General features: G+C 35.7%; 1 protein-coding gene across 1 annotated transcript; it reads right to left on the minus strand.

The window, feature by feature from the left end:
• Positions 1–564: 564 nt before the first annotated feature.
• CHORDC1 (cysteine and histidine rich domain containing 1) lies at positions 565–23,387 on the minus strand. The gene is made up of 11 exons (XM_032488367.1): positions 22,975–23,387; positions 19,402–19,451; positions 16,664–16,720; positions 15,242–15,399; positions 13,173–13,276; positions 12,376–12,434; positions 8,630–8,700; positions 7,829–7,934; positions 5,758–5,877; positions 5,261–5,323; positions 565–4,967 (listed from the first exon to the last, which is right to left on the minus strand). The coding sequence occupies exons 1-11, from the start codon at positions 23,036–23,038 to the stop codon at positions 4,821–4,823; spliced, it is 999 nt and encodes a 332-aa protein (XP_032344258.1). The 5' UTR covers positions 23,039–23,387; the 3' UTR covers positions 565–4,820.
• Positions 23,388–24,253: the final 866 nt, after the last annotated feature.

Genomic DNA, 24,253 nt, shown 5'->3' on the forward strand with positions numbered 1-24,253 from the left:
TGCTGCTAGTGTTTTTCAGTTTATTGTACAACCGAATAAAATGTAAATTCTTCTGCAAACTTCTGACCTCCACTCTCAAGAATTTCTGATTTAGTAGGTCCTATAGGTTGGGGACAAAGAATTTGCATTTTAACAGATTCAAAGATGCTGATAGTGTTGGTCTAAAAGTGGTATTTTGATAACCAAGGACCTGGCTTAGAAGATGAAAGCCAAATTTCAAATGATCCTTTGCTCTCTGTCCCATGTTTACAATCTTACCTGTCTTTCTTATGCAGATATCTTATGCTGCAGACTTAAGATTGTTTTAACCATGTCTCATATTAATGGGGGAAAAAAAGATAAGTCTGATGCTGTTTCATTACAGTTAATCTAACACAGATATGAATTCCTATCTATGAAGTCACTATCAGAGTGGCAATGGGCAACTTCTTTTTGACCTGGGGATTCTGAAACTTCTTTGGAAACTGTTTAAAGAAACCAGAGACCCTAAGAGCTGTCAAATTACAAATAGTGAAGTTTTAAATCCAGGTATTATTATAAGCAAAATCATACAGACAAAAGAACTACACACGTTATTTTACAAATTTATTTTCTAACAAAACATATCAAAGTAAAACTTGTTCCTGATAACTAAACACAGTGTTACTAGTTTTCCATGCTATGTGACAATGTTTTTTGGAACCCATTAATTCAACTGACAGACATAAGCAGCATATAGTTAAGAGCACAGAACACAGGGCCAGGGTGCCTGAGTTTAAAATCTCTACTCCGTACTCAATAGTTCTGATGCGAGGCAAGTTCCTTAACCTGTGCCATTACTCAGTTTCTTCCTTGTAATACAAAAACAGAACCTACCTCAAAGGGTTGTCGTGAGGATCATGTCCATATTCATAAAAGTCCCTAGAACAGTGACTGGCCCATAAACAAGTGCCACATGTCTTGATATTTACAAGAGCCAACCAACATGCCAAGTGCTGTACTAGAAAATGGGGATGTAACAGTCAACCAAAACACAGTCAAGGTTACACGCCATCTTTAAGAGGACAAAGACATTAACAAGTTAATCATACAAATAAAATATTAATAAATATGGAACTGCAAACTGAAATGAGCATTACGAAGAAAAGGACCACAGTATTTTTTTAAAGTTAATACACTCACCTAGTCTCATTTTTACAGGAAGGGAAGGTACTGTGAGTTCAGGGAGATTTCCCTCTCCCAGGCTTAATCAGTTATCTTACTTCTATTAGCAGTCTTAAAAAAATAATTTCACAATCCAATCATTTGGATACTGTATTTGCTTAGTCAAAAAGGAATGGCAAATTAAATTATTTTGACACATACTCTTTAAGCAACATAAAAATGTCTTCAATAGACATTAAAGGTGGACTACTAAATTGGAAAACTAAGTCATTAATTAGTATTTAATAAAAACATGTTCTTTAGAAAAACTGTTTCTGAAGGAATTCTTCACAACTAAGAACTCTATAAATACTTAAAATTAACAACTATGCAAAAGAAAAACCTTTGCAAGCTCAGTATTTTAGGAATAATACCAAATGTATATAGCACCAGGCATCTACACTTAAATAAAAAAGCAAGCCATGCAACAACTCCAGACGAGTTTCGGCTGTAAAATACTTGGGCAGTAAGTAAGAAGGCAGTCAAGTAAAACACCAGCTTCCTACTCACCCAACAAACAATTAAAAGAAATGAAAGGAAACACCTATTAATAAAACTTAAAAACAAGCTGGACTTAGCTGGCATTTTAGAACTGAGGCTAGGGTATTATGACATAGGTAAAAGAATCAAATAGTTACCAAATATGAATGCCAGATCAAAATAATTACCAAATATGAATGCCAGATCAAAATAATCTGCAATGAAACAAACCAAAAAAAAAAAAAATCTGTTAATCTTCTAACAGATAACTTAAAAGTACCTGGCCTCTTAAAAAAAAAAAAAAAAGTTGAGTCCATACCTAAACACTCTAAAATTGACACCAGACCTCATACCTCAAAAGGGAGCTTTTCGTAATTTATTTAATATGGATGGATGTATGACATGCGTTTTCAGGCTGGGGAATGACTGACGTTTTTTAAAAAACAAGGGTGGTAGAGCAGTAACCCAAAGACACCTTAAGAGTATCTGCAGGAACTCTTTAAGGTTCACTTCACCCATGGATGGGTGAAGAACTGTCTAAAGAAAACCAAAGTTTTACTTAATAAGAATTAAAATCTCTGGCATAAAATATAAATTTAAATAAAATAGATCATTACAGTACTTTGCCAGTATATGTTAAGTTACAACAAGAAGTTACATTATTGACCTATAAACATTTATCTATGATAGGTTGACTTCAAGTTCTATTTTTAATGGTTTATAAATTACTGGCTTTAATTATTATCAAAACACTAGGGTAGGCCTCAAGAACTACTCTTAAATACTGTTCCACTAAAAATAAATGGTCAAAATTAATGTTCTACTTTAGTTAACAGTATTGTACCAAGGCTAATTGCTACCTCTGCAAATGTTCTATGGTTATGTGAAATTTTATCATAAGGTGAAAATTAATACAGGATATAAAAAACTCTACTTTTTTGGTTACTCTTTTGTAAATCTAAACTTATCTCAAAATAAGAGGTTAAAAAAATAAAAGTTCAACTTTTTAGGACTTTTCCTCCTTTACACTAGCAAATGTGCTAGGCAAGAAAAATCATATTTTGTTTCCCATGTTGCGAAAGCTGTCAGGTTAGTTACCAAGTGTACAATAACTCTAGCTTTGACTGCTTTGCTATAGCACTTTGAATGCTCAGAAAGACAAAGCATTTATAGAGAAACAGCCTAATAAATGTAACAAGCATTTTTTATTTTTTTTAATAGATTTGATAAAGTAAGACTTAGTCTACTTAATTATAACTGTGTCCCTGTATGTACGACTCTAAGATAATTGTCATTTAGATTTTTACTTGGGCAACAAATTCAGAGGTTTATAGGAATAAGAAAGCAAATAGAACGGTCACTAGTGTAACCAGACTAAACACTTAAGGGATGTGTGTGTATAAATAAAGGTCAGTGCTTTGTAACTAACTCTTAGACGAATGACACACTTGCTTTAAATAATAGTTCAAGGGCACATAACATTAAGATCTTGTTTAGGGGAAAACAAGCCACACGAAGGAATCATCAAAAAAGGGTCTGTTCATCATTACCGCAAATCAAATCAAAGTATTAATCTTTCTCCTAAATAAAAAACAAGATTTCATGTCTCCAAATGCACCCAGGTCCTAAACTACGAAAGACAACTTAAAACATCAACCACAACCCCAAGCACTAGAAACTTACATACTCTGTTTGGCTCCAATTTTCACTGCAGAAATTTCTTGCCATGATATTTTAGTGTTATGAAAGCTGGCTGCCAATTTTTCTGTCTTTATTTGTTACAGAGCTAAACAATTAAATAATTACACGAGCACATCTAACAGTTAACTGCTAAACATAGTAGACTGAGATTAACTAACACTGTACTTCTGCAAACTTGTCTTTGTAAGAAATCCATTAATACCAAGAAAAAAAAAAAACACTCAAGGAGTTTTAAGAAATAATCATTTTAATCTATATAAACATAATTCATACCCAAATGTATTAAGTTCTTTTGCCAGAGTTCTGGCCTTCATAACACGTCTTAATTTTAGTTTTCTTTGTGAGCTCTGCACTGCCTCAAAAAGTAACCATCCTTTGATGGGTTCAGTGAGCACAAGCCATCAATTCTGTGATACCTACATTTAATCTTGTACAATATATAATCACTGTATCACCTAGAACTGTCAAGCTGTTCATGAAAGCCTAAAAACAAACAAAAACCCCAAAAGACTAAGCTATTTTGTTCATTTAACATGTGATAGCTCTCATAAAGCAAAGCTTAAACATTTGCTTTTCTGATACCCTAATGTATTTCCATAAGCTTTTAAGCCTACAATTTCACAGATATAATTTTCCATTAGGGAGGCCAAATAACATATAAAATTTCTCTTTGTAACTAATAGATGATTCTAAGAGGGTGTAGGCTATAAACTAGGTACAATTCAGCCCGCTGTACAAAGTCCTTATAATCAAGAAAGAGATGTTTCACATTATAGCTTAGTCTTATAAAATGGTGACTTTTAACCAAATTGTTACCTGTATAGTCTTAATTATAATGTTTCCTATACTCTTAAATCATACTGCTTAGTAATATCAGTACTGCTGTAATTTTTAATCCAATTAAGTTGTAAATGAATTCTAATTTGTTAATCAATGCGTATATTCCCCTTTAACTACTTACTACACTACCTCAAGTTAATACCCCCACAAAACGTAGTTGTCCCGAGCGGAAAAGGCAATGCAGAGCTTCATCTCTCCCGTAAAGATTTTCAAGTATTATAGGAACACAAACTCATGAAAATACAAATTGGAAACTCGATGTTCCATCTTTAGTAATTATGGAATAAAAGAGATGTAAAAACACATGTTCCTTTACATTTCTCTGCTTAATGTTAACACTACGAAATACTCTGCTACGAGCTATTTTCTAGCTTCAAGTATAAGACACAACTACAGTTCTATTAATGAGGAGAAACGAATAATCAATCCTAAGTAACTCAAAAGGAAGGTGGGAGGCACAAAAAGATAAACTGACTTTGGCTTTTAAGAACCTACTGTAGACCCTGAAATGCCAGATTCAACAACAACAACAAGAAAGCAAGAGCACAGCAGCAAGCCACCACTTCCCCTGCGTGTTTACGATTCTGAAGGTGGCAAGAACTTTTTTCCTTCTCAGCTCATTCTGTTGTATCTTCTTTCTGTTTTTCCTGCTTTTTGGCCGCAGGCAGTTCCAGGTTCGCCCACTGCATAGGTTCAGCTTTTCTCATGGTGATCTCAATCTTTGTTGCAGTCATAGTCACATAACTTCGCTTCACGTCGATCACCTGCGACATATGGAAGGGAATTACAGTACGCCAGGCGGACTTACAGCGCGCAGAGGCGAGTATGCCCAAACAACAAACAAGACCTCACGCCTCTGCCTGTGCTCACTGCCTCTGCTAACAGGCAAAACCCAAGCTTCTGAGGCCACTTCTATCCCGAGATTTAAACTTTTTTGTAGGAAATGATGGTAAATTATGTATTTATGTTGCATCAATGCTTACTAAAGTACTGCCTTTTATTGTACAAATGGTATTTTAAATTTTAAGAAAAATTCTGCTGGATTCTTAATACTTACACCCCATAATTTCACATTGTGATGAAATTCCTTCTCTCCTTCAAATACAATGTGTACATTCAACTAAAAAAGAGAAAGTTGATTTATTGATTAAAACCGAAGTAAACATTTATGATATAAAACACTGATAATAAAAATAAGGAGATACTGATAAAAATCATTTAAACCGTTTTAAGGAACTCTCAATACTGAACCACTTTTATTTGACAAAACCATTAAAAGTAAAGAAAAATTAACTTGGCATTTCATAGGTGAGAACTAAGCACCATTATTATTTGATAAATCTTCTAAGCTACTACACAATCTCCATAATGCTTCAGAAATTACTACATAGAAATTTTCTTTAAAATAGTTTCTGTGAAGTAATTTCAAACTATTTTTTCAAATGGGAAAGATGAAAAGATCTTAAAAACAGCTCAGATAAGATCAATATTATATAATACATTAAGAATAATGTATAAAGATAATTTTTACTCAAAGACATCTGGTATACTTACCAAGGTACTATTTGCTACAACTTGACTAAGTTCTGGAAGTGAATTTTTAGCATATACTGAAATGGTGACTTCACCCCCAGTCTGATGCCAGTCATGTCTACATGGAACAGCTTTTTTTCCCTGTAATGAAAAAGAAACAACGAATTTACAAAGTACCACATAATTAATTTCTTAAGAGAAATTCGACCCATCTAAATTGAAGAAAAAATTATCATGTACAACTGAGCTCTCAATGTTTTTAAGCACAAACAACTTCTAAAACTCCCATCAAGAAGTTTAAACAATAAAATAAATCACAATACAAAGAATCTTTACAGTTTTATGATCTGAGAACATTTTTTTTCCACCAACTTTTTTTTAGGGCCACAGTATTAATACACCTTGAAAAAAAACAACTTAAGAACTACTACCCAATTCTGACATTCTGCAATCCACTAAGTAGGGTCATAAAAACATTCTCTCAAGACTGAAGTAAGAAATCCATTTGCTTAGCAGGATAAACCAGACTACATCTTAACCCCATGCAAAGGAACCTTCTATTTATTTTCTACAATTTGAAATATGGGGGAAAAAAACTGACTAGTTATAACTATCTTCTGTTGTTATTGATTACTTTCCTCTTATAATAATATACTAAAAAAGGTGAGAATTTGTGGAAGCAATTTTTTGATTACCATTATGGAAATAATTATTATCTATGAGTGGTATACTGCTACATTGATAACTATTTTAAAGAGGTGACTTGTGATTTATTCTACAACTGAGAGGAATTTAATGCAGGAAACTGTGAGATACTACTGTTTTAAAAAGCATTATTTGTATTTTCATAGTTACACTAAATTTAAATTACTTCTATCATTTACATTTTTTGCCCTTAGCTACTAGCTTAGACTCTCAATATTTGATAACTACATGCATTAAAAACTTTTTTAAAAAGTTTCATCAAGGGTCATACTCTAAAAACTTTTTGCAAATAAAATAACATTTTATTTTTTCAAAGCAAAACTTTCAAACTTTTGGAGAAAATACAAAGAGATCTTATTTTTACTAATACAACAATCCTAGAAGTTTTGTGGTAGATAAATTATTGTAACTTAATGCATATATTTATACTTTATTTATTTATTACTGTATTATTTATTTTGTTTTGGCAGTGGTGGGGGGAGAGGTAATTAGGTTTATTTATTTTTAGAGGAGATACAGGTGATAGAACCCAGGACCTCATGCATGCAAGGCATGCATTCTACCACTTGAGCTATACCCTTCCCCTGGATATATTTATAATACCCAACCCATGTGTTATAAAAAGCAGAAACTATAAAATATGCAAATGTAGACTAAATGAATTCCCAAAGTAATTTAAATATAAAGACACAAACTGAAAAGGTTCATTGTCCTGGGGTTATTAGCATCAATACAGCACATACAACTAATTTAACATAAGATACATTAACAATAGTTAGCAAACACTTACTTAGCAATAAATTGCTTGCCTTCTTAGAACTTACTGAGATTTTGGGGGATTATCTGCATAGTTACAAGGCTTTTAAAAATGCTGTCAGGGAAGTAGGAAGGGATGCTTTCCCTTTTCTTTTGATAAATTTCCTGGTAGCTAGCAGAGGCTTTCAAAACAATTCCAATGAAAGAAGTCTGCAACCCTCCTCTTTGGCCACTAGGTGAAGTATTTGTGCATCTGTAAATAGTTGAATATTAAGTAGCCAAAAGAGAATCTGAGGTCTAGATTAATCAAATATATAAAGAGACTTCTAAAAAACAAAAAGGAGGAACAGGCTATGGAATTACAGAAAAAAACGCTTCAATTTTGGCAGGCTTAGATATTCCACGAAACCCTACATATTTGCATCAACATACACAATGGCGATTTTGATCAAAGAGCAGTGTGCTTTGTGAGCTTGACTCAGATAAACTTTAAGTTTTCAGGCCCATGAAATTTTACCATGTGAGGGACAGAAAAACTGTTTTTAAAATATTAAGACAGAATAATCTCAAATCTCTTCAAAATGACTCATATATATACACTCCAATGCACTATTTTAAAAAGGCTACTTACAGCATCCTTTTTAGTCCACATGTGTTTTCCTGTTGTACAACCCTCTTGGGCTAAGAATGTATTAAAATCAGAAGTTTTTCTTCTACAACAGCTCCAGTATTTCATCCTTTAAATTATAGAAAAGTTTGAGAAATAAAATCTCACCTTAAATTAAGTCCAAAGTATTATAGTGATAAGTGACTTAAGAAAAATCAGTAAGTGTGCAACTTGAGTTATCTTACAAGTATCTAAGTTACTATACAGTTAAAACTACAAGACTAAAAGCTTTAACACCAGAATGCCATTTATTATAGCAATTTTGGAGTTCCTGAGGAAGATGCCTACAACCATCACAAAGTCCAAAGGAGGCAGAGGACGATTTTAACACAGCACTGTGGTTCTATAAGCTACAGTGTAATATACTGAGAGGCTCTCAACTGGGAGCTGTGGAAAAGTATGAGTTTTCTCAAATGACACAATGTTGGTGGCTTAGTGCCCCAGGAACCCAAATTCTGGATGTCCTACAATGCCCTGGACAGTTCTTCAAATAAAAACCTATTCAGCTCAAACAGAAAGAGTATGACACTGTTAGTAATTAAAGGAATAAGGAAAAACATGAGGTTTGAATCAAAATGACCACTTAATTGTAATCTTGTTTGTTTTCCCATGTGTAATAAAAGACAACACCCACATTTTGAGGTTAAAGATTATATGACCATGTAAGTAAAATACTTAATATTGCTGCATGACAAGTAATGTTTAAAGGCAAATTAATATTTCTAACTTCTACCATAAAGTTTTTATTAGTCATGAATAAGTTACCCTTCATGGAAAATAGGCACTCCAGCATGATATACACAGACTTCTTCTAGACTCTGTGGACCCTGATACGTCTAAAGAGAAAAAGGAGGAAATAAATTAGTTTCACATCTCAATGTTATATTTCACACATATCTGTAGTATTGGTGACCTCTATGAACTATGAAAATGCCAATGAGATAATAACAATTTCCTAGAACATTCACATATTTAGCCCAGGCCATTCCAATAAGGAATGAAAAATGATTCCTTTTTGGACATACTTAAGTTTCAGTTCCCTGTGAAAAAGGCAAACAGAAAAGTAGGCAATAGCATATATTAAGATACTTTCAGGCTTCTGGTTATGAGGACACATCTGAACATACTCAGGTATATTCTATAAACTTACAGAATACTGAAACCAGGGTAGCTCTCTAAACAGATACACAGTTATAGCATGACTTATATGCACAGTAAACTCTGTGTGAACATTATGAATTAATATGGAAAATCTAATATGCAATTCTGAAAGCTCTACAGTGGTCATTTCTTATCCCTACGAAGGGAAAAATGAGCTGCAGACCTATATATATATCCAGGGTTTGTCTGGAAGATCCGGGCCCCATTGCTGCTGTAGATGAAGGCTCTACAGATGAATTCACAAAAAGTTATGTTAATAAAACACAGATGCAGCCAGTAGTATATTTTCTGTCTATTTTGGCATTTATAGCAACCACCTAAAAGTACAGAAAATAAAAACTCTGCATGTTTACTTTTCGTAAGTTCAAGCTACTGGGTATGTATATCTCTTAAAGATATTTCATAAGCACACAAAACTCAGTATGTTAAATTCTGAACTTATCATTATTGCCCCCAAACCTTCTACTCTTCTTCCCATCTTATTTGATGGCACCATATCCACTGTCTAAGCAAAAATTCTCTAAGTCCTCTTCAGTTTCTCTTTACCCTCTACCCATATGTACTTATCACAAAATCCTGTCAATTTGACTTAAAAATGTCAGCTAAACTTCCTCATGATCACTAGCAGATAGGCAATGAAACTATGCTAACTGGTTCTAATTAATTTCTCTGCCTTCAATTTCTGTACTCTACTAGCTAATTAAAATATGTATCACTCTCTTGTTTAAAGTCTTTTAATTACATCTACCTCACATCATATACAGTTATACAATAAGCAGTTCCAGGTAGTCTGCACCTTTAAATGTGCCTGTATTATGAGAAAATATGCATGGCTCTGAAATAAACAGATTTCTTACATAGGACACAGAAATCCCTAGTCATAAAGGAAAAGCTGGACAAATTGAATTTCATTAAAATTAAAGAGCCTCTGTGTATCAAAAGCCATTATTAAGACAGTGAAAAGGTACAGCGTATCTCTGACAAAAGACTTGTAGCTAAAATGTATAAAGAATTCCTAAAATTAAAAAGTCAATAGAAAAGCAGATAAAAAAGATCTTGGACTTTCACAAAAGAGAATATCCAAATGGCTAATAAACATACAAAAAGGTAGTCAACATCATCATCAGGAAAGTGAAAATTAAAACCACAATAGGAACACTTCACCAGAATGGCTACAATATAAATGACTGATATTACGAAGTGTTACCATGGCATAGAACAGATGGAATCAGCCTCATTCACTGCCGGTGAGAGTGTGTAAATACAATTACTTTGTACAACTGTGTGGGACTATGTGCTAAAGCTGAGTTCAGACATACACAGTGAACCACCAACTTCATTTCTAGTCACATGCCTAAAAGAAATACGTGTATGTATCCCAAAAGTCATGCACAAAAATGTTCATAGTAGCATTAATCAAAAAAAAAAGATTAAAGAACAGTACAAAGGAAAACTGGCACATTCAAGCAACGGCATGTTTTAAAGTAGTGAACATAAATTACAGCTACATGCAACCAAGATAACCAACAAACATTTTATTAAGCAAAGGAAAACAAAAACAAGAGTATCTATTCTATTATTTACTCTATTCGCATTAAGTTCAAAAGTAGGCAAAACTAGGCTATGTTGAATGAGAGGAGGCAAAAGGAGGGCTCTGCTTTGTGAAACCCCCTTAAGCTATAAAAATTAATTTACATGTAAGTTATATTTCAATGAAAAACTTAAAATTTCTTCAACAGCCTCCAGGACCTAAGGGAAGTCTAACCTTTGAGCACTATAAAAGCCTTTCAGGATCTAACCCCTACTCATCTCTTTTAATCTCAACTTTACATCAACAAGCTGTGCACCATGACTACTGCATACTTTTGCCTTCTGTATACTACTGCTGCATTACCTTTGCTTGGGATATCCTTCTCCTTTCTGTCCTTTATAGAACTGACATTTACTTCTCAAAATTCACCTGGGACACCTGCTCTCTGATCTTCCTCCACTAACCTACCGCTTTCACCGTCTCCCTCACCCCAAGAATTAACGACTCTTTTATCTACTGCTTCGACCTCATACAACTGTGAATACCTGCTCAGTCCATCCCTAAATGAGCAAGGTGATCTCAAATGTAGGAAACTACAAACTTGTCCCCACCCCCAACTCCATTTTCTCCTTCTCAGTTAACGCTGTACCAATCACCTCCATGCTTCACCTGCAGTTCATAATTAGCAAGTCCTGCTAATACTGCTGAGTATCATTCGTTTCACACGTGTCTGTCATGTGCCAGGAACTGTTCTAAGCATTCAAGATTTAGCAGAGAGCAAAACAAAATTCTTTCCTTGTAAACCTTACATGAGTGAAGAAAGGGAAGGGATAGTTAGATGGGACAGACTGCAAGCAAAATAAATGTGCAGAATAAGAAGTGTGTTGTAAGGTGGTTACTGCTGTGGAGCAAAAACCAGAGTGTGGAAACACTGGAGGGAGTGCAACGTTACACAGAGTAGGTAGAGAGAGGCCTCACGGACATGTCTGACTACATCCCACATTTACCACTTCTCAAAAACATACCCCACTGCATGCACCTCCACAACAGCATCCCAGCTGGTTTTCCTTCCTGATTCCACTCCTGCCCCATTAAAAGTTCCACTTATCAGCCAAAGGTATCTTTCAAAAACCCCTCCCTCAAACAAATAATGGCTTATTACACTTAGAATAAAGCCCAAACCCCTCACTGTGGCTTGTAAAGACTCCACAATCTTGCCTATTTCTCTTACCCCTACTTTCACACCCTTGGCCAAGCCCACTGACCTTTCTCATAATTCCCTGAGTAGTCAAGCTCCGAAGCCTCTACACATACTGCCCCCACATCTACCGCAAGGTTTACGTAACTGATCTGCGACAGTACTTACATTCCTGATTTAGTGTCATCACTTCATGAAGGACTTCCCTGACAAGCCTATCTAAATAGCTTTACTCTATCACCTTGTCTGCTTCATTTTCTTCATGTTTACCTGAATTCTTAGCACTTAATTACCTATTTGTTATCCTTCCCTCACTTCAAATTACAGCTCCACAAGAAGAGAGATTTTTGCTTTATTAAACACTATAATCCCAGCCCCTAAAACAATGTCTGGCACATAGCCAGTGTTCCATAAATGCTGACTAAATTAGAATTACTTATTCCTATGATATGGTGCTCCTCACAGTGTCTCTTATCCATCCACACTCACAGCCTCGCTCCACAGCACAGTGTCCAACACATAATAGGCACCAAAATGTTTGTTGAATTGAGTCATTAAATTGTACTCTCTTTTCTCAAAATTGAAATTTTACTTTTATGACACAAATTTTACAATATATACCTTAGAACACCCTCCATTTTTACATGCAGTCCCAATCTTAATTTCATCACTGTCTTCTTCTAAAACGAAGAAGAAAAAAAAAATCAAATTAGAAACATTAAAACAGAACACTTTACTGCAGGTGACATTCTTAAAAGGTAACTTTTCCATAAAAAAATATTTAAAAAATAATCTAAAATAAAATAAAATAAAATAAAATAACCATATCTACATCCTAAAAAAAAGAAAAAATAATCTAAACACAAAAAACACTGATACGTTAAAACAATTCAGGTAACTAAGTTTTCCATGTGACCTTCTGGGTATCATATTTAAATGTTAACAGGAAACCAACTACTGTGAACAGGTCTTCCCTATAGCCTCAGAATGATACATAATATGACACATTTCTATTCTACAACGTAATATTACATCCAATAAATAACCTTGTACAAGAAATCATGAAAGAGGACTTTTCTCCCATGATACCAAATACAGATCAGAGAATACTGAATATATTTTATATCACACACAATGAAACATACACAATTATCAAAGAAATTTAACTCACTGTTAAAAAGTAATGAGTCAGGAAAGAAAAACAATTTTAATTAACATTTGATTTTCATTTTTAATGAGGACATAATGGAATAAATCACATACATATTCTGTGGTATTACTGGCATTTAATAAACAAAAAAAATCTTCACTGTAACATGCTACTTTTTCATATTTATATACAGTGAACTAAACTGCTCCTGTCTCTTTTAGATAATTAATTGAATAGAAAAAATTTTAAAATACAAAACAAATCTTACCTTTCTTACTCTCTTCATTCCCTGATGACAGTTTAAGTTTATCAAGTGCTTGTTTTAGGGAGGCAGATATTTTTAATTCCAAATTTGTCATTGGTTCATCTGGGCTGGAGAATTTGGAAATTTTATTACCATTACTGATGTACCAAAATATTTCTCTGTACTAAAAATAAATATACTTAAGGGCCTACTTATGAAAAAAGCTGAATGCCTCGTGAACCAAGTTTTTCTCATTAAAAAGTATTTTACAAATAACTGCTATAATGTATCTACATTTCTAAGTTTTAGTGGAAAAAATTAATATCATAATTAAGTCTCAAATAATCATGCTATTGTCACATTAAATTATAAATCAGTAGGGTTAATGGGAAGGAAGTAAAGACTAACAATCCAAATTTGTCAAGATAAGTAACTCCAAGGAAGGGTCTATGAAGTACCTCTACATTCCACGCCTAAGTAAAACAATGAGCATGGAATAAACAGGCAATAAATACGTACTAAGTGAATCTACATTCCTACCGGTGGAGAGCGTTCCCTTTATGTGGACACTAGTATATGCATCTAAAAATTCAGAATCAGTTACTTCACAAGGCAATTTTAGCTAGGGTTAAAAAAGCAGTAACAATATCCCCTAACATTTCATAATGGTTAAATATTATGTGCACAATTTGTTTAAGGCCGTAAGTACTAAGAATATTAATAAATGCATCAATAAAACTATATACTCATACTATATCCTTAATGAAAACATAACTACTGACATAAGAGACATTAAAAAAGTACATAAAAACTTATATCCTCATAATCCCTACAATACTGACAAATGAATTTAGGATAAAATAATTTCTCATTTTCTCTTTAGTGAAATTAGCTCATTATTTAAAAAAATTTGACTCATACTGTCAATTATAGTAGATTCCACTGTAATATTTAACAGTGAGTCATGCCAGAATTGTTATCTTTTTCTGATAATTTTGTTTCACTGGCAAATAAGCCAGCAAAACACTTGATAAAACCTCTCATGATTATGAATAAGGTGGAAACAATAAAGTCATCCTAAGTAGTTTTGTTAAATAAACATCGAAAAGTTTCTTAGGGTTCTTAGCTTGGTCCAGTATTATTCAATATGCTATAAATTTATTTGAGTAAGATCAATAAAGAAAAAGTGGGAAAAACCATGAGTCTATAGTGTGAATAGAAATATGAATAAAGCCGTACTTGAGGCCAAAAACTATCTGGTTTTTATGTCCTGTATTTTGGTTCTAAAATAATTCAATACTCAAATACAACATGAAGAAAACCTTGTCTAACAGTGGAACCCAACATGCATGTGTGGGGATGTAAAACAGAGTCTAGTAGATCAGAAGGTGAGTATAAAGAATGTCCAGTTCTGCAAAATGAACAAAAGGTATTTTAAAAGTACTTAAACAGATCTGACATCTAAATCAAATACATTAAAAATTTATCAGTAATGAGATTAACAGTTTTCAAGCAACTGAAAGTAAAAGGTGAGTGGACTAAGCTTGTTTTAAGTGGCAAAATATGGACAAAAGAGACAGAATTTGGCATAATACAAGGAAAAATTATATACTGACCTAGTAAAGATAAAATAAACTGCTTTAAATAAAGTTGTTCTTCACTAGAATTATCTGAAAGGATACTAAATATTTTTCGACCAAGAATGTCCTAAAAAATATTCAAGAAACAGTGGCGGAATGGAAAGAAAAACCTCTAAGTTCTTTTTCAGCTCAAACCCATTCCCTGAATAGGACAATTCCTTTCTCGAATTCCACTGTGCCATGGTGAAGACACAAACCAAGGCACAAGGAAGAGACGTGGCTGCCCAACCCTGAGCATAACTGTGATGGTACAGTGAACAAATCTGCAGTGAAGGTTTTTTGTGTACAGGCTCTCAAGTTGAGGGGGAATAAAAAGGAAAAGTATTATCTAAGAAAAACCAAATGGTTCAAAAGTTAGCTACAAATGGTATTATGCAAAATCGTAAAAGGAAATACCAGGAACAAATGCTTTTATTCAAGTGTGACAAAAATATACGACTGTATAAAGTGTACCTTGGCCTTTTTATTGCTTCTACTGGTTTAGGGGCTTGAATGATGTGCTCCTGAAATCTGGGTTTTAGTTCAGATAGTTCTTTCTTCTCAGAAGTCTTGACCTCAGGTTTGACAGGCTCCGGTGGCTTCTCACTATTATGCCTCCCCTTCGTACAGCCCTGTTAGTGAAAGGTGTTCATTCACTGAGTTATCCTATCATCTATTTCACATGTCATGACAGACAGTTTTTCAGTTCTTTATTAATAAACTCAATTGTATGTTTTCTCCACTTTTAACACATTGACTTATTTTAAGAAACTAAACACAGAACTCTAAACTTACTAAGAACTCCAAACTTACTATATATGTAAATGAGTTCTTACATATGAATAATGCTTGAAAAAAAAAGCCTTTGAATTACACTTAATAAATATCTACTTTACTCATTCTATTAAACACACAGCATAAACTTGTTTACAGGAAACAAATTCTGGAGATCTCACAAAGAGAATTCTAAGAGGACACTAATGAACTCATCTACAAAAGAAACAGACTTGCAGATGTAGTAAACAATCTTATGGTTACTGGGGAAAGGGGGTGGGAAGGGATAAATTTAGGAGTTTGAGATTTGCAAATGTTAACCACTATAAAAATAGACAAAAAACAAATTTCTTCTGTACAGCACAGGGAACTATATTCATTATCTTGTAATAACCTTCAATGAAAACGAATATGTATGTGTGTGTGTGCGCGTATATATATACTGACTGGGACATTATGTTGTATATCAGAAATTGACACGTTGTAACTGACTATACTTCAATTAAAAAAAAAAAGAGAGAATTCCACAAATTATTTACACAAAAGGGTCTCAATTTGAGCCTCAGTTCTCCTACTACGCTAGCTAGAGGATTAAATAAAACAAGAGTATTTCCCACATCTGGAAGTTGGCAAACATTTAATAAATATTAGCTACCTTTTCCATATTCCACTGAGTCATACATACATTTTAACTTCCCTGAAATCCTAAGATCAATGGCATGTCATTTAATTAACAACTTTAGTTTTCTTTATTAACGGTATATAAAATAATGGTGCATCTCAATGGTATCTTAGATACGATAAAATTTGCTATTCCTAACTGAAAATGCTTTAAATTGCTGCATATAGCTTCCTTTTTCTTGATGTTCTTTTAAGACTGACTACTAACACCAAAAACAAACCTAAACTGACAAGTGGTTAATTAGTATTTTGGAACTTTAAATTCTAAAACAGATATTTCTTATTTTAAAGGTCATAAAACAGAGCTTTTAAAAGAAAGTTACTATCTGTAAGTTAACAGGGACTAGTCGATAGGTGTCCAAAATCAGTCTCCTCAAATTTGGAGCTCCCCATAATATGTACTTTTTAGGAGACAATCTAGAAAAAAATATTAATACTTACTACAATGCTTAAAAAATCAGAAAAATCAGTTGTTCGTCTCTTACAGCAAGACCAACCCTAAGAAACATAAAAGGGAAAAAAAATGAAAACCATCCACATGAAAACCACAACCCACTAAACACTGTATTGCACTTATCTCCTTGAATCCCGAAGGGACCTGCATGTATATAACATCATAGTTTTAAAGTGTTGTAAATAACTCATCTTATCAAGTGATATGATTTTTAGTCTTTGATTAAAACAAAACAAAATTAACTAATGTTAAAAGTGATTTGTGTTATAGTCTATCACGAAAGGAAGCTCTTGAAAATACGGAAACAAACTACTTCTGTTTTCAAGAATAGTATTTTATTCTAGAAGAAAAAGATATTATCATTTCTAAAAGCATTAGATACTTTAAAGGATCTATGGAGTAAGTAAAGTGCTATACTTAAAAAATTCAGTAAGTTAGAGACAGTAATCATCATAATTTAGTTTCTAAGCAAACTCAGCATAGCTGTTCCTCAACAATAAGTACTCTATTTTCAGAATAACACAGATTAATTAATATAGCAGTCTAAGCACAGTTAGAGATCAAGGTTAAATGATCTTCTCAGTTGGAAGCACACAAATACAGACACTGTACTGCAGTGTGTGTGGTTTCTGAACAAAGTATCAAGTGGTTAACCAAAACATGGCTTTAAGTCGTTGCCTACAATCCCAATGGAGTATAGAGAAGGAAGTAAAAAGGCAGCAGTCTCAAGGCTTGCGATGTCTAAGAGCCAGCTTTGCATGAGTCTATCTGGGTTTCACTGTTTTACTCAATACATGTATGCATGAAGAATTTGGTAGGGACTTTTTTCACAGTATGTAAATTTTTAAAAGAAAATGTTAAATATTCTGTAATTCAAATTTTCCTTTACTTTAAAATTTAGGTTTTTTTACTCTGAATAAAGATATAGATGGAAAATTACTATAAACTTAAATAGAAAGTTTAATTGGTGTTGAGAATATAGTCACTAGAAAAATTATTCTATATGGAAAAAAAGCTTTATTGTCTTAATCCTATATGAAGAATTACATTAGGTATTCTAGGAATATTGGGATACATACATGATACAGACTAGCTGTTCCCAAATGCCATTCTGGTATCTATGGTAGTTCCCGTAAAATGTGTAAAGGAAGGATAAATTTAAGTATGTGAGTACAGGGTTGCCAACTGCCTTTTCTTAAGAAGGACTGTCCTCTTCCTTCTGCCTCTTCTAGTTGGAATATTAAAGTGGTTTTTCTTCTGTTAATGTAATGTAACTTCTTACTTGGTTAAACAGAAAACTGGCAACAGTAGACACTACACTGATTTACACATTTTGCCTGAAATCTACCAGGTTGTGAAATTCAGTGGTCTTGGAAAGTCTAGGTCTTGAAGAAATGTTTATAGAAAACATAAACAGTAGAATTGGAGCAGAGAAACAAAATTACTTCAAAGTGAAATCATTAAGACAAATGAAGTAATTAACATTTGGGTGGTAAGAAGAGCAATGGGCTGAATGACTAGAAAGTCGGTGATATCATTACTAGCAGCAGCAATGTTGGAAGGTAGGCTATTTTTAGAATAAGTTCATTTCAGAACTCCTTTGTGGTTGCCAATGACACACGTAAATGGAAATAGGTTGTTGAAGTCATTGACACAGAAGTGACAAGAATGAATTAAGGACAAGAACGAATGAACTGAATGAGAGAAAACAGGAAGCCAAACACTGAGAAGTTTAGCAAGCCCATGGTTAGGGGATAGGAGGAAAACGTCACAGGAAAAAAAAAGTACAAGAAAAACAAAGAACAAATGGCAGTCCAGGAAAGATAAAATCCCCTCACCCCAGCAAAAACACATATTCTCATAGAACCACAGCTTCTATCCCCATAAAAGTTTGTAAAGAGGCTAAAAAGATGTTAAGGAGGAGTCAGGTCTCAATTTGCCCCTTTGATCATTTGTTCTGTTTTTCATTTAGAACCAGATTAACGTAAACTTGTTATCTATTTGTACATTATTGTTTACACTTGGCTACCTAACAGTTAAACACCAAAAAGGTCCAACTACTCTATGAAAGGTAAAATCAGAAGTCCAAAGGGCATTAATAACATTTAAACACATAGGGTAATGTTCCTTAGAATACCTAAAACCATGGCAGCCACATTTTCTTTTGATATATACAATGGAAAATGTACCACATTATCATAAATTTTAGGAGATCAATAAACCCAACACAAAAGACCCAGTCAAACAACATGTTATTATTTCTCTAATTCTTCAGGACATCAAGAAGTACAGGCAGAAAACAGGGGCATCTCTCTTCTATACAGAATTTTACTCTAGACTTACATGTCTATCTTGAGAGTGGCACTGTCAAGTGTTCATAACAATCTTTCATAAAATTCAGATCTGCTCTTATCAGACAGCAGCTTCTTGATATAGTGAAAGATTAAGATTAAATACAATTGCTTTTATTCCCCCTCAAAATTAAGAAAGAGAAGAAATGAGTGGTATAGAAAATGAGAGTTAAGATAGAACTGAATTTTGTAACTGGAGAAGCCCTTAAGATCACTTTGCCTTTAGTGGAGCACTTGCTTAAAGCACCCCAAAATAGTCATTAAGAAAGCAGAAAGTCACCAGCTGAGAAAAAAAAAAAAAAGACGAAAAAATATTTAGTATTATACCTAGGAATTGACTCTACAAATGAGACTGAAATGTATCAAGTTCCTACCTTTAATGCATCATGAAAGACTGGAACACCTGGGTGGTATGTGCAAGCATCTGGTCAAAAACAAGAAAGAAAAAATATATACCACTTTATAATGAAGAAAAGTCATCATTTCCTTCAGGTGTTAATCCTTTTTCCATACACAGACAATACTTAAAAATTCACTAATGCTCAAGTTTGATGCATGACACACACCACTTAACATTGTATTAAAATAGTAAAGGTTAAAATTCTAATTTTGAGTATGATAGTTATACAAAAACAGAATAGTTCAAGTATGACAAATTATATTCTGTATTCCGCTAATCTTTGCAGTAAAGTTTGTTTAGTACCATCATCTTCCAATTCTGTTTTTACAAAAATACTATCAAACTTAAGTGTTCTTATGTGCATTGATCCATAAAGGTTGCCCAAGAGATCACCTAAAAAGGTATTTTGGAAGAACAGGTTCAAAAATTTAAAAAACTGAAATAATACCTAATTGCTAATTTAACTTTCTTAAACAGGTGTCAACTCCTAGATATAAATCTCATTAAAAATAAGTTTAAATCCTATGATGTATTTTCAGGCTTGTCACTGATTGTTATTCTGTATTTCTCTACCCTGTCCACACTACACCATCCATTTTCCCTTAACCCTCATGAAACTGGGCTTATTACAGTTTGTAATATGGGATATTACATTAAAAAAACAGGTAACAGGCACATATTCCCTAGATAAAACCATGAGCTCAGAAAAAAACAGAGGTCAGCTCCACACCAATGCAATTTTCTTATAAGGTTACTTTGCTCAACCTTTCATATTTGCTTAGCTTTCAACTGTCTACAACCTCTGGTTTTTGGTGCTGCATTAGAATGATTAATTCCTGGGACTTAAGGGAAATCTCCCTATCCTTGCATTAACAGTCAGTATGGTTTCATTAGTTAGTAACCAAGTACTAACATACATAACACAGTAACTTAGTAACACAGATACTATGCTAGCCCCCAGATGAGGAAGAAGCTATTAATTCAAGGCAGTAGTAGAAATGAGGACGGAAAAAGGAGGTTCAAAGCAGAAATGATTATGCAGAGGAATATGAAGTTGAGAGGGAAATCAAAGCAGAGAACAGAGTATTTTCTAATACCAAATTTACATACAGTCCGAGGCATAAAATGCATAATGTCTGACCCAGGAAGAGGCATAATCACAATGGACAGTTCTGGCAGAACAGCAGCAGGAATGAGTCAGGTCTTATCCATACAACTGGTATAAACAATTTGAAAATCACTGCTTTCAAAAGTAAAGAACAAGCAGATGGACATTTTCCTCTCTAGTTTGTCTTTATCATGTTTGCCAGTTTTGCTCAAGGTAATATTTTATGTCTAAGAAGCTACAACACAGTAAGAGCCAAGGGCTTTTTAACACTGGGTCTGACCGGGGCTCAAAGTCTGGCTCTAGGTAGTTGTTTCAGTTTCCCCACACGTGGGGACTGAATAAAATACTGTTTGTGAAGGGGTGCTTCTTCCAGAATAGCTGTTTAACATATGCAAGTTACCATGTCTCAGTAAAATTCTCAGTTAGCTTTCGTTTCAAACGAAAATGTCCTAACAGCTAGGAAGGGAGTCTAAATTAGTCAATACACAAGGTCAAACCTCTCCCATCCTATAAAACATTCTCCTAACCGACTTCACAGTTTGCTAACAGCTCTTTTTACTAACCCTATCCTCATTTTCTTAACTTTCCAGTCAACCAACTTACTTGGAGTATTTATTCTAAGTCTCTAAAATAACACTAATTTTGCTAAAGCAAATAAACTTTCAGCAGTCTTAATGGACCTCCCTGCTGAATTTAGTACCGCTGATGCTCCAACATTGAGACCGTCTCCTGCTCTGGATTTCTGGGCTTCCACCATCTCTCCTTTCCCAGGCACAGTACCATTTCCCAGACACAGAACTGACTTAAAAAAAAAAAAAGAAAAAGAAAAAGAAAAAAAAAGGCCATACGCCCCCCTTTAAAATTAAGCTGGTACATACATCCTATAAACAAACAAACTGTCCCATTCAACGAAGCCTCAGGCTTTCCCTTTAATATTAAAGTAGACTATGTGCAGACACTGCGGCCATTTACTTTTTTACATACGTTACCAACATCAAAGGGCTCTGAAACCCCTCATTTCTCGATTTTTTAAATCCATTTAAATCTCAAAGTTTTCTCCCTGAACTTTATATTGTCATAAAAATGTGACTGAACTTATCTTTTTCTCATAATTCTGCCAAAGGTCTTGGCATTTTAAATGATGTCCCCAATTCACCTGTGCACCAGGACAAATATTTCAGACATCTCAGAGGAGAAAAAAAATTTTAAGTATCAATTTTAATCGCCTACACAATCAGGAGCCATGTCCACCATATTGAACTATGCTTCCCTATTAAACGGGTATAATAACGTGCACTTCACAGGGTTATTGTGAAGATTAAATGGGATAATGTAAAAAAGCGATAGACCAACGTGTGGCATGTAGAACACACACAACAAATAGTCGAATTTCACAAAGTGTCGTTACTTCCTACAATATTTAAGGAATCAGCTCACTTCTTTATCCCATTCCCCAACCAAAATTCAAATCCATTGGTCATCTTCTGTTGTTCACCGAGCCTAGTCACTTTCACTTTACATCCTTAGGTCTACACCTATGTGCTGCAAGAATGCATTCAATCCCTTAATGCTGAAGACCGCATGGTACCAAACTAGGGAGACCGCAGCAAGACCCGACAAATCCGGCTACAAAGTATAACGAATATACCACCCACCTGGGCGGATGTATCAAAACTTTACACCGTAAAGATACAGAATAATTTTTCTTAACCAAGAACAAACTTAAGGTTCAAAGAGAGTGGGTCGACTGCACAAAACGACAGCAGGCTTGTATCAGGCAGATAAACTTCTGCATATATAAATACAACAAGGCCGAACTTAAACGCCAGGATAATCCGCCCCCTGCCAACCCTCCTGTTTCTGTCCGCTGCCCTACACACAACACACAACACACAAACGCACACAGCAAATCAACTGCAGAGCGAGCCGGCAGCACCTGGTTAACTTTTTATTCCCCCGACACACACAGCGCCAAGAGAGCCCAGGAGCACTTCTGATTCCCCCGAGTCAGACAGACAGACACAAAGACATCCCGACGCGAGCCCAGGAGCACACGGTTAACTTGACTCCTTCCAGACGCGGGCGGGGGATGGAGCCGGGGATGAAGATGTCCCACCGTCCAGGCGGACGAGAGCGCGAGCGGACCACCCGGGGAAACACGTGCGTCGGCCCGGAGCCGGCGGGGAAGCGGGCCCGCGGGCTGGGCGGCTGCAGACGGAGGCGTTCGGACGCCGCCGCCCCCGAGCCCGGCGAGCGGCCCCGCGCACACCGCGGGGAGGCGGCGGGCGGCTCGGGACGGGCCCAGGCCGGGGGCGGTGCGGTGACGCCTCGCGGGAGGACCGCGGGAGGACCGCGGGAGGACGCCGGCTGCCCTCGGGCCCAAGGGCGTCCCGGGGAAGAGGCGGAGGGGCGGGCGGGCCGGCGGCGCGCTTCTCTTACCGTCGGAATTGGTCTCGGGATCGAAGCGTTGGCCGCAGCCCCGGTTGTAGCACAGCAGGGCCATCGCCTCACGTTACGGGTCAGGCTCAGGCGCCGGGAACGGCCAGACGCTGCCTTCTCCGCTCCTCTGCCGCAACCACCGGTCTGCCTGCTGGGGCGGCTGCCGGCTTCCGGAAACGGCCAGTTCCGCTTCAGGAACCTTCGCGAATTTTCCGGTCGCGCAGGCGCAGAGGCGATGGGAAGAGGCGGCGGCGGCGGCGGCGGGACGCCGCGCACGAGCGGGGGGCTCCTCCAGGTGGGTCCCCGGCGGGTGGCGGCGGGCGTCGGGGATGCCACGGGGATGTTAGCGGAAGAGAAATCTCAAAGGCGGGGAAGGAAGGCGTCCGAGGCGCTGGCGCGCTCTCCGGGTCTCGTCGCTCCTTATTGGCTGTTTGTATCTCGCGCAGCAAATCGGCTGCCCTGCCCTCTCCGGCCGGCAGCCCGTCGTCCTTCTTTTGAGACTATAATTACACCCAGGGCATTGTCCATCTACTTGTTATTGGCTGCCTTAGAGTCAGTGTAGAGTCGTGCAGTATTTCCGAATCCTCTGCCTAGTAAACGGGGAGAGGAATGGTGGACGAATCTCCCTCTGTCTCCGCTGTCCTGTTCGCAGAAGTATTGAAGAAATGCAGGCGTCGGGAGCGGTTTCAGTAACGGAGTAGCTGAGGTCGTATCACGTGGAAGATGCAGAGCACTTAAAAATCAGAATATCAAAGAAAAGTGTTGATCAATCACAGTGCTAGAAATGATGGCCCTTGCTGTAAAACGCTGGGGGTAATTGTTACTGTTTCTTATTAGCCTCCATTTAATCAGTTTTCGGTGCTTAATTCTGCAATCCTGGAATCACTAGTAAGATTTTGTCAAGTGCATCGTAAAATTTGTAGTGATAACACTAACAGGCACACGCAAACAATCTTAGCTCCAGCTTGTATATTTCCCGAACTTGGTGTATTTGAAATAAAAGCAAATGCTTCTTAATAACAGGTATATCCTGAGCCATCAAAATAATAGTACCAGTATTTCTTAAGTAAAAGTATAAAGCTATACAATGTTTCTAGCGAACTCAAGTCTGTAAATGAGCCTCATTTTTCCATGTTCCCTTCCTCCATACCTAGAAGTGTTACATTTTTATGCAGTAATCCCAACGTACATATGTACAATGTTGCATTCTCCATTTTACGTAACGTATTTTTCTATTTGGTTTCATAACCACATTATGAATGATGTAGTATTCTTTTGA

Source organism: Camelus ferus, chromosome 10 (genome assembly GCF_009834535.1).
Source record: "Camelus ferus isolate YT-003-E chromosome 10, BCGSAC_Cfer_1.0, whole genome shotgun sequence".
Classification (NCBI taxonomy): Eukaryota; Metazoa; Chordata; class Mammalia; order Artiodactyla; family Camelidae; genus Camelus; species Camelus ferus.